Below are 12,280 nucleotides of genomic sequence, written 5' to 3'. Positions count from 1 at the left end.
CACTTAGGAAAGTGTAGTATAAATAGAAATCTTGTGGATACCGCTTTGGGGGGCTATAAATTAGCATTCCATTGGCCTGAACAGACAAGATTACTTACGGATACCGCTCTGATGATAAATTCTTTGTTAGAGGTCTGTACGGGTAAGTAGTGAATCATCCTGTGTTGTGATGATGTCAATATTATGTAGGGTCTATCAGGTAAAAAGTTAGGTCATCCTGAGTAGGTGAACGGGTTAAATAGCTACAAGGGCTTCCCAAATTTTGATAAAGTGTTATATATAGAGTAGGTCTGCTCATCTCGTATGGTGAATGGGTTGCTTGTGCGGCTGTGAGTCATTCAACTGTCTGATTCATTTGGGCACAAGTGGCTGCTCATCTGTGTGAGTGAGAATATAATATTAAATCCTGCAAGTAGATAGCCTTTCTGTAAGGAAAGGAAATCTATTTGAGGTTGTTTGAAGCTTCTGTCTGATGGAGAAAGGGGGTGCCCAATCTCACTTAGGAAAGAGAAGAATAAATGGGTGCGTGGATATTCATTGACCAACTGAGTGTAGAAAATTCACGTTACCAGGAGGGGTAGAATAAATCCTGTTGGAGGAACAGGTCACGTTTATTGGTGTGGTCATATGACGTCTATGCATTGTATTTTGATACATCTGTTAGGGTATGTTTCGGACGATATATTTAGAAACTTTAGAGGTAATGCAGTATTATGATAAATTGACTACGTAAAATAATAAAATTATAGGTGTTGACTTGTTCAAACACGTAGGTGGATGTGGAAATGGGAGAGAGTACATAGGACATGTGGTAGAATTAAGCATAATAATAAACTATATATTATTTCAGAAGCAGATATATAATTAAATTGGTTGGTTGTTAAATCTGTTTCCAAATCAATGAATGTGGGGTTTGACTTGTTGACTGCTAAGTTGATTACGTTGAGCGTGTGAGATCTGTGTCCTTCAAAGCTATTTTCTGAAAAAGTGTAGTATGTGCCAGATACTAAAACTACTGACTATTATCATTGGAATAAAAGAGGATTAACTTGTCATTTCGATAAAGCATGGATTCTGCATCGCTGAACAGAGTCTAGGTTTTCTAAGTATAGTTTAGCTATTGTTGGGATGTGAATAGATTTTACTAATGCCATGAATTAGTTTCCGGTAAAAAGAGAGTCATACTTGTTTGACTGTATCGAGCTGAAATAGTTATTTAAAGAAAGTTTGAATAGTTGAATGGAAAACATCTATTTGACAAAATTCTAATTGTTATTACTTTATTCTATGGTTTGCGTCACCAGTGGTGTATGCGAATAGTTGGTGAATTGTAGAATGATAATGTATTTTCATTACGTGAACTAGGGGATGCAAGGAGCTTTGGCTTTTATGCTGAGGGAATAGCATCAAGTTATAGTGGGTTGTGGATTTGTTGAATAAACAAACTTATGTTTTAAACAAAAGTAATGCAATAGGCTACAATTATAACATTATCAGAAAAGGGCACTATACGCTCATCTGTGGTCCGCTGTAGCTCAGTTGGTAGAGCACGGTGCTTGCAACGCCAGGGTTGGGTGTTCGATTCCCAAGGGGGGTAGTATAAGTATAGAAAGGTATGAGCTCACGAATGGAGAGTCGTTTGGAAAAAGAGCATCTGCTAAAATGTTTAATGTATGGAGAGGAGAGTACGTGGTAGTCATTGAATAAGGTTTTGCTAGATTAAACAAATGGCTATAGTGGGATATGTCTATAGATACATTGGATTGTGATAAATTGATTATTTAAATATATGATGGTGAACTACAGCAAGTGTTTGGTGTTACTTGTAGCTTACTTAGCAAGGATAGTAATTCATTCTGTAATGGCGGGGTGATGGTTTAATTGTGTGGCACTGGTGGAGCGCCGGGTAACGGTACTTTTATGGTGAAAGTTGTCAATGTGTGCAGAGGGTCCCTGGTTCGAATCCAGTGAGGGACAGAAAGCAAATCTTTTTACATTGATGTTATTGATGTGAATTACTGGTTTCGATTGATAACATTATAGGGAAAGATGTCCTACCAATCTATGTTGGATAGGATAACATAGTAATTGAAATAGCATATTGGTGAATTGGATGTTTTATTGATTTATATTTAGGAGAATGAGAATATGTTATTAGGTAGTATTGCTTTGTGGAGACGATTAACTAATGAAGAACATGTCTCGATAGTTGAATAAGGAACGCTATTTGATAATTGATCATTTTATTATGACATTATATAGTTTGTTTAAACAGCAGTGAGTTGTGATGATGTTTTATTACTTCAGATAACGATAAATTGTTTATAGTACGTTGAACCTTGGGAGGTAGTTGTTGCTGTTGACTTGATGGATTAAGTAGACATCTTTTTATGGGTTTTGGATTATGAAACAATAAGTTTATATTTGGGGAAAAAAAGAAAACATCGATGCAACAGTTTGCGACGTTTAAATTATTAAAAAGGGGTTATAGGTTTATAGTGGAAGGTGGAGTTAACTTAATAAAATGGGTTATTATCTAGTATCTTCTAAATGGGAGTTTTCTTTTAAGAATTGATGAGAGTCTCCTATAATATTAGGTTAGGGGTAAAGTAGGACACGACGTATCAAACAATTTTAAAATCGATGCTGGGGTTAATGATTGTTGATGAGATAGGACTGGGGATATATGTATGATGTTTGGTGTGTAATTACTATCTTTGGATTGATGATTATATGTTAACGACATGTATACTTTCTCTTCCAGGAACATGGGGATTTCTTTATTGGGAGGTGAAAAAAAGTATTTAGGCTAGGGTGGAAGTAGTTAGTAAAATTAAGTAGTTTTATTCTTAGGTTGTCATAGGGAGCTACAAAAATAAATAAGGCCTGGCCATTTTTGTTTGTTTATTGTTTTACTATATGGTGTTCAAATAACCACAAACAAACTACTTAGTATTACATGTTAGTTGTATAGGATTTTTATTTCTATTTGGGGTTTTTTGACAGGATGGAAGTGAAATATCTTAAAGGGGCATACACATGTAATTTGGGTTTTATTTACTGAGGGATAAGTAAATATGTGTGATTTATTTTGAAAAGAGCTGTAATAAGGAATTACAACAGTTATGAAAGGTTTTGATGGTTGTTAGAAGTAGTATACTATAGGATGAAACAATTAATTGAATGATTTCAATGACCTCTGAAATCTGTCCTGGCTTTATAGTGTGACCTGATCAACCGCACTATGAATTCTAGAGGCATGCTGAATTAAGGGGTTAGATAAAATAAGGATAATTGTGAAGAAGTTTACAAATTGGAAAAATCCTATATATAAATGAGTCTAAACAGGACAAGGATGTAGTGAGAGAGTTAGTCCTGAATGAGAAGTATTCATTGAATAGTGTTATGGAATACAGTTAAGTAAAGATATGCTCAAGGGTTGTCATTTTAAGGTTAGTTATTATTTTAGGTTTGATAAGCAATATTGTTTTGTTTTGTTTTTTGTACACATGAATCACGATGTGATGTATGTGTCCAAGGGGGAAATATGCAGGGTGTATTAAGGATGTGAGCAGTAGTAATAATGTGTTATGGGTTAGGTTAAATCATTTTTGTTTTTGTGATAGGTTAAATCATTTTTGTTTTTGTGATAGGTTAAATCATTTTTGTTTTTGTGATAGGAGGCATGGTGTAGAGGTGGTCTGTCTATGAGATAAGTGGACTACAACAAGCTGGAAGCAGGTGTGCTTCATAATCTCAAGGCTTCTCTTGACGGATGAGAGGACATGAGTAGCATACTGTGTCTCACCTAACCTAACAATGTTCTTAAGATTTTATTTTCATGGGTGAAGATAGCTATGTCCAACTGAGTAGGATAATCTGAGTATTTTCTGTGCCCTGGAGACTATGTGATGGCAAAAGACTACAGAAGAAAGAGCTGGAAAGACCCTATGTGGAAGGGGCTTGTACCAGGTGTTGTTGGCTGCCTTAATGATGGTAAAACTGGTGGAGACAGATACTAAGATTAATGTTTTCCACTATAGGAGTGTTCCAACCTCAGCCATTGGGTAGTATTGTTGTTTTTTGTGTGTGTCTGTGCTTGTGTCTTTGCAGCAGTAACTCTGAGCTTCTCTATGAGAAGGCTGATAGAAGGACACTTTTCACAGACCGATGTCGATAGATTGAGAGGGACTTTGGCTGATCCGGAGATCCTAGTGATGGGGGAAGGTTAACAACAGAAGTGACCTACATATTGTTGTCCAGGTTATACCAACGATGGTACTGATAGAGGGGAGTATTGGGTATCATCTTAACCATTGTACCAGAGTGAGGGAATTGATGATTGAGAGATTCCAGATCTCCAAGATGCACCAGATATCCTTATCATTGATTTCTATGTACTTGACTAGTTACCTGAGAATAAGGGGAATGGAGTACTGATAATAATAATAAAGAGCAGAAGAACAAGACATAGAAGGGATATAGACAGGAGTAGAATGTAGATTCTTGCACAGGCAGGAACCATAACTAAAAATACAGGAAGGGATCACTATTAAAATACAAGGGTTAAAATATTATTGGTGTGTGAGAAACCAGCACAAAGAGTATGGGGAAGTCACATGGGGTAGTGTGACCTTAAGATAATGAAAGAAAGAGAGAGGTGAATCATAGACATAAGGAGAACAGTCCAAGATTTAGATAAACAATTTGATGTAGTATTGGTGTTAGATTTCCAGGGGAAAGTGTTATTAGAAGAGAGAAGTATAAGCAAGTGTTAGAATAGGAACAAGGAAAGGGAAACACTAGATTAATGTCAAATAGAGTATGAGAAAAATATAGGAATGTTACAATAAAACAATTGGGTTATATAGTTTGGAAGAATTCAAGGGAGAATGTGAAACATAATGATTTGTCATGTAGATGATGTTACTAGGGATGTTTTGGATTGGAAATTAACTCAACTGAACTGTTATGATCTGTCCTTTCCTGAGGTTACAACGGATGGTGTCGTAATGCATTGCAGAGATCAATTGGCTCAGAACGGTGTAAACCTCAATAAAAACCAAAAATCCTCTACTTGGCTGAAGAGGAAACAACAAAGGCGTTGAAGATGTTCCTGTCTGACCCACTTCTGAATCAATATACTGGGTTGCACATGGACAAAACAGGATGATGGTGGAGGTGTGGTGGTTCAGGTGTGACATTGGAATTGGGACATTGTTATGGGTAATTCAAGATGAACTATGATGAATAATGAAGAATAATGAAGACGCCTGAAGATTGAGTGCCGGTAGAGGAAGGAGTGTTAGTTGAGGTAGTATGTTGATTAAGGAGGTATTATACACTACTAAATTTATAGTAATTTGGACAATGCATTAGGGTACTGATCTGATGTAATTCTTGTTATGAGGAAGTTAATGCTAGAATTATTATAATATAAATATACATTCAGCCAGTATCGATATGTGCCAAGGTGAGAGTTTTAACTTTGAATGATGGAACAAAGGTGACTAATTAAGAATTGTCATTTTAAAGTGTTTTGGGTAATTCATTTGATTATGATTATAAATTATAAGTGGACTGACTGATCTGAATAACTTATAATATTAATGCTTAGTGATGTTGACATGGCAATTACTTGATTAGATATGGATATTGATTATTTTGATTGTTATAATACTTGTGATATGAGTGATTAATCTTTGTATTGATGGGACAATATTATAATGTCCCAAAGGGGGGATATGTGGTGTTATTTTATGTATCATGAAGGTAAATGTAGGGAAAGGTCAAAGGTCAAATAATAATATTAGTAATAAGCATGGATATGTTGTAAAATTGAAAATCTATATGCCTTGGAGTGTTTATGGATTGAGAGCCAGTTGAATATAGAGCAGAGATAATTATGTGTTTTTTCATGAAAACTCCTGCAGCTGGTTTAGGGGAGTGTCAATGACGTGATGGCTGTGGAGATAGAAGTAACAATGGAGCTAGTGTTTGCATTTCTTTATGCTTATGACCTTATGACCTGACACATGGCCACATGCACATAATCTCAGTGCTGGAAAGGGGTGATGAATGATAAATGTTTTATAATGTATTATGAAATGATAATGGTGAAACAGAATGAACATGTTTGATATTTTATAATCCAGATATATGTTTAAATAATGAATATATACATTAAGTATATGATGTGTTATTTTACAGGGGTTTTTTAAACTGAGGCCATGGGGTTCTAGACATCTGGTTTGCATTTACATTAGTTTTTTTAAGAAGGGGCTTTTGAGAAGGGGCCTAGGCACGCAGCCAATAGAATGATCGAATGAGAGGGTGGTACGAACTAAAAAAAAGTTAGGAATGTTTGTACATGTGGCTATAAAATTGAGCTCTTGGCGAAAAAGGGACAGTCTTTGTCTCTTTGGAAAAAGGCTCGGCTTTGTTTTTTTAATAAAGTCTAAATTCTTAAATTCACAGGCTCTGATGTCTTGAGAGATATTTTTGAGTTAATTATCTAGTCAAATGTTTCTACAACAATAACCACTTTACAAATTTTTTTTTTGGGGGGGTAGAAGGATTACTTTATCCTATCCCAGGTATTCCTTAAAGAGGTGGGGTTTCAAATGTCTCCGGAAGGTGGTGAGTGACTCCGCTGTCCTGGCGTCGTGAGGGAGCTTGTTCCACCATTGGGGTGCCAGAGCAGCGAACAGTTTTGACTGGGCTGAGCGGGAACTATGCTTCCGCAGAGGAAGGGAGCCAGCAGGCCAGAGGTGGATGAACGCAATGCCCTCGTTTGGGTGTAGGGACTGATCAGAGCCCGAAGGTACAGAGGTGCCGTTCCCCTCACTGCTCCATAGGCAAGCACCATGGTCTTGTAACGGATGCGAGCTTCAACTGGAAGCCAGTGGAGTGTGCGGAGGAGGGGGGTGACGTGAGAGAACTTGGGAAGGTTGAACACCAGACGGGCTGCGGCATTCTGGATGAGTTGTAGGGGTTTAATGGCACAGGCAGGGAGGCCAGCCAACAGCGAAGTTGCAGTAATCCAGACGGGAGATGACAAGTGCCTGGATTAGGACCTGTGCCGCTTCCTGTGTAAGGCAGGGTCGTACTCTCCGAATGTTGTAGAGCATGAACCTGCAGGAGCGGGTCACCGCCTTGATGTTAGCGGAGAACGACAGGGTGTTGTCCAGGGTCACGCCAAGGCTCTTCGCACTCTGGGAGGAGGACACAACGGAGTTGTGAACCGTGATGGCGAGATCATGGAACGGGCAGTCCTTCCCGGGAGGAAGAGCAGCTCTGTCTTGCCAGGGTTCAGCTTGAGGTGGTGATCCGTCATCCATACTGATATGTCTGCCAGACATGCAGAGATGCGATTCGCCACCTGGTTATCAGAAGGGGGAAAGGAGAAGATTAGTTGTGTATCGTCAGCGTAGCAATGATAGGAGAGGCCATGTGAGGATATGACAGAGCCAAGTGACTTGGTGTATAGGGAGAAAAGGAGAGGGCCTAGAACTGAGCCCTGGGGGACACCAGTGGTGAGAGCACGTGGTGCGGAGACAGCTTCTCGCCACGCCACTTGGTAGGAGCGACCGGTCAGGTAGGACGCAATCCAGGAGTGAGCCACGCCGGAGATGCCCAGCTCGGAGAGGGTGGAGAGGAGGATCTGATGGTTCACAGTATCGAAGGCAGCAGACAGGTCTAGAAGGACAAGAGCAGAGGAGAGAGAGTTAGCTTTAGCAGTGCGGAGAGCCTCCGTGACACAGAGAAGAGCAGTCTCAGTTGAATGACCAGTCCTGAAACCTGACTGGTTTGGATCAAGAAGGTCATTCTGAGAGAGATAGCAAGAGAGTTGGCTAAAGACGGCACGCTCAATATTTTTGGAAAGAAAAGAAAGAAGGGATACTGGTCTGTAGTTGTTGACATCAGTGGGATCGAGTGTTGGTTTTTTGAGAAGGGGAGCAACTCTCGCTCTCTTGAAGACGGAAGGGACATGGCCAGCGGTCAAGGATGAGTTGATCAGCGAGGTGAGGTAGGGGAGAAGGTCACCGGAGATGGTCTGGAGAAGAGAGGAGGGGATAGGGTCAAGCGGGCAGGTTGTTGGGCGGCCTGCAGTCACAAGTCACAGGATTTTATCTGGAGAGAGAGGGGAGAAAGAAGTCAAAGCATAGGGTAGGGCAGTGTGAGTAGGACCAGCAGTGTCATTAGACTTAACAAACAAGGATCGGATGTCGTCAACCTTCTTTTTCAAAGTGGTTGACGAAGTCATCCACAGAGAGAGAGAGGGGGGGAGGATTCAGCAGGGAGGAAAATGTGGCAAAGAGCTTCCTAGGGTTAGAGGCAGATGCTTGGAATTTAGAGTGGTAGAAAGTGGCCTTAGCAGCAGAAACAGATGAAGAAAATGTAGAGAGGAGGGAGTGAAAAGATGCCAGGTCGGCAGGGAGTTTAGTTTTCTTCCATTTCCGCTCCGCTGCCCGGAGCTCTGTTCTGTGAGCTCGCAATGAGTCATCAAGCCACGGAGCTGGAGGGGAGGACCGAGCCGGCCGGGAGGATAGGGGACACAGAGAGTCAAAGGATGCAGAAAGGGAGGAGAGGAGGGTTGAGGGAGGCAGAATCAGGAGATTGGAGGGAGAAGGATTGAGCAGAGGGAAGAGATGATAGGATGGAAGAGGAGAGAGTAGTGGGAGAGAGAGAGCGAAGGTTGCGGCGGCGCATTACCATCTGTGTAGGGGCAGAGTGAGTAGTGTGGGAGGAGAGCGAGAGAGAAAAGGAAACAAAGTAGTGGTTGGAGACATGGAGGGGAGTTGCAGTGAGATTAGTAGAAGAGCAGCATCTAGTAAAGATGAGGTCAAGCGTATTGCCTGCCTTGTGAGTAGGGGGACGGTGAGAGGGTGAGGTCAAAAGAGGAGAGGAGTGGAAAGAAGGAGGCAGAGAGAAATGAGTCAAATGTGGACATAGGGAGGTTGAAATCCCCCAAAACTGTGAGGGGTGAGCCATCCTCAGGAAAGGAACTTATCAAGGCGTCAAGCTCATTGATGAACTCTCCAAGGGAACCTGGAGGGCGATAGATGACAAGGATATTAAGCTTAAATGGGCTAGTGACTGTGACAGCATGGAATTCAAATGAGGAGATAGACAGATGGGTTAGGGGGAAAAAATTGAGAATGTCCACTTGGGAGAGATGAGGATTCCTGTGCCACCACCCCTCTGACCAGATGCTCTCGGGTATGCGAGAACACATGGTCAGACGAGGAGAGAGCAGTAGGAGTAGCAGTGTTTTCAGTGGTAATCCATGTTTCCGTCAGCGCCAGGAAGTCGAGGGACTGGAGGTTAGCATAGGCTGGGATGAAGTCAGCTTTGTTGGCAGCAGAACGGCAGTTCCAGAGGCTGCCTGAGACCTGGAACTCCAGGTGTGGGGTGCGTGCAGGGACCACCAGGTTAGAGAGGCAGCAGCCACGCGGTGTGGGGCGTTTGTGTAGCCTGTGCAGAGAGGGAGAGAACAGGGATAGGCAGAGGCATAGTTGACAGGCTGTAGCAAATGGCTACAATAATGCAGAGGAGATCGGAATGAAATGAACTAAACATCTGGGAGAGGAGAGAGCAGGGCCTCCCTCACCAAAAACTTCTACCTCAGAAACTATAATTATTTCACTGAACCACCCGAACAAAAACTCTCCCAACTTCCACCTTTAGAAATCAGAATTGTTGTGAACCACAGCGGTTCAATGTTTAAAGGAATAGACTCAACCCACTTTATTCAGCTAGCTAACTATGACACCATAGCTAACTAGCATGCTAGCATCCAATAACACACAGTTTAGCACCAACACTTGGTCACAACAAACCACCAATAGTGTGTTAACACACTAAGCAGATAATTCGTGTCCGTGTCTAGTTCCTTTCATAACGCAGCAATAATTAAACGTTGGCTAGCTAGCACAAATATATTGTATTTAGCTGCCACAGTACAGCACACAATGGCTACTGTGTTGACTCTGTTCGAAAAAACGGCTAGCTAGCTAGCTTCGTGCTACACCGGCACCGACGAAAACACTGCCAACCTACAGTAACTACCCACAACAGCCCACGATGCCTAACTATGACACCATAGCTAACTAGCATGCTAGCATCCAATAACACACAGTTTAACACCAATACTTGGTTACAACAACTACCAATAGTGTGTTAACACACTAAACAGATCATTCGTGTCCATGTCTAGTTCCTTTCATAACGCAGCAATAATTAAACGTTGGCTAGCTAGCACAAGTATATTGTATTTAGCTACTACAGTACAGTTAGCTGGTCGTGTTGGCTAGCTAGCAATGGCCACTGTGTTGACTTTGTTTGAAGAACGGCTAGCTAGCTAGCTTCGTGCTACACCCGGCACCGCCGAAAAACAATGCCAACCTACAGTAACTACCCACAACAGCCCACGATGCCTAGCTATGACGGCATAGCTAACTAGCATGCTAGCATCCAATAACACACAGTTTAGCACCAATACTTGGTTACAACAAACTACCAATAGTGTGTTAACACACTAAACAGATCATTCGTGTCCGTGTCTAGTTCCTTTCATAACGCAGCAATAATTAAACGTTGGCTAGCTAGCACAAGTATATTGTATTTAGCTACTACAGTACAGTTAGCTGGTCGTGTTGGCTAGCTAGCAATGGCCACTGTGTTGACTTTGTTTGAAGAACGGCTGCCGGGTGTAGCACGAAAAAATAATTAAACGTTGGCTAGCTAGCACATTAACATTGGAAACAGCTCTCCACCGTTGCTAAACGTTACCAGTAGCTACCCGCTAGCTAGCTAGCCTCGTGCTTCGCCGGGCTCCGCCGTAAACAATACTTACCTACAATAATTACCTACGGAAACCTACAATAACTACCTAAATAACTACCTAAATAAACTACCTACAATACCTAACTACAACTACCTACCTACGATCTAAATACATGGTTTAAGCTTTACTCAACACCATATGAGAAGCCAAGCTTACCTCCTGCTAGAGAAAACACAACCTCTCCCGACAAATCACCCTCATGACACCCTCATTGATGTCCAGTATGGACACCCTCATTGATGTCCAGTATGAACGACAAGCTTCCTGAAAAAGGGAGAGGACCAGAATTATTATGAACAATAATCATCTTCCTTCAGTTTACAACATGTTTGTTTCCTGTTACATTCCAACAACAAACTACCCCAAAGCTTGAGCTGTATGAGGCCCCTGACAGGCAGGATACCTGAGATCATTAGGCAGATTGCGGCCGGGCCTAGGATGGAGGCAACCATGCTGAGAATCTGGTAGATGATGAAGGGTTTGGAGATGGAGCTGTTCCTCTGGGAGGTCAGAGACCCTGAGCCCAGCAGATCGATGGTGTTGGCCATGGTAGAGGGCCCCCAGCGCCGCCGCTGGTTATAGAACTCCTTGAAGTCCTGGGGGGCGTTGGTGTAGGCATCGGACGCAGCGTTGTACTCCACCCTCCAGCCCTGCTGCAGCAGGAGAGTGCACAGCCAGCGGTCTTCACCTGTGACAGAGCAGAGGGAGGTACTGTAGACAAGAGAGTACTGCACAGAGAAGTGGCTGTGTTCTTCGAGTGAGTGTTGTCCAGGAATAAAGATTTACCTTGATCGTACTGTACGTAGTGGCAAGCCTCTGTGGACTTAGTGGTGTATCTCTTCATGACGTTGTCTGCTCCATGAGGGCTGCGCCCCTGAACAGACTGAAGCAGCCGGGGCTGCAGAGCACGCAACCAAACACGTGCTCTGCAGTCTTCTGAAGCCAGTGGCCCACCGCATACTCAAACTTCTGATACCATACCATAGGACCTGGGGCAATATAACAGAATGATCCGACGTTTGATAGCACACCATAGGACCTGGGGCAATATAACAGAATGATCCGACGTTTGATAGCACACCATAGGACCTGGGGCAATATAACAGAATGATCCGACGTTTGATAGCACACCATAGGACCTGGGGCAATATAACAGAATGATCCGACGTTTGATAGCACACCATAGGACCTATTCTTGTCTTTTATCTCTATTGCTATATTGTAAAAAGTTATGATTTTAAATGTACTTTAAACACATTTTATTCCATTTGACCATAGGACCTGAGTAGATATCTGTATAATAGGGGCCATAAATTATGTATATTATACCCTAACTGTACATATAGTGTTCACATACAATATTGTTTTTAGGGCCGGGTACATATAGTGAAAAAATCTGGTACCATTGTACTCAAACTTGAATGGCCTTGG

The 12,280-nt window shown here is 41.9% G+C and overlaps 1 protein-coding gene across 1 annotated transcript in view; it reads right to left on the bottom strand.

The window, feature by feature from the left end:
- Positions 1-11,833, bottom strand: part of LOC123486693 (chitin synthase chs-1-like) — a 44,221-nt gene extending 32,388 nt beyond the window's left edge. The window contains 5 exon segments of the mRNA XM_045218011.1: positions 9,068-9,092; positions 10,882-10,894; positions 11,253-11,537; positions 11,636-11,702; positions 11,705-11,833. Of these exon segments, the coding sequence (XP_045073946.1) occupies positions 9,068-9,092; positions 10,882-10,894; positions 11,253-11,537; positions 11,636-11,702; positions 11,705-11,833 (519 nt within the window).
- Positions 11,834-12,280: the final 447 nt, after the last annotated feature.

This window comes from Coregonus clupeaformis, unplaced genomic scaffold (genome assembly GCF_020615455.1).
Source record: "Coregonus clupeaformis isolate EN_2021a unplaced genomic scaffold, ASM2061545v1 scaf1316, whole genome shotgun sequence".
Lineage (NCBI taxonomy): Eukaryota > Metazoa > Chordata > Actinopteri > Salmoniformes > Salmonidae > Coregonus > Coregonus clupeaformis.
Note: the sequence above shows the minus strand (reverse complement) of the source record. Positions and strands in the feature narration are given on the sequence as shown.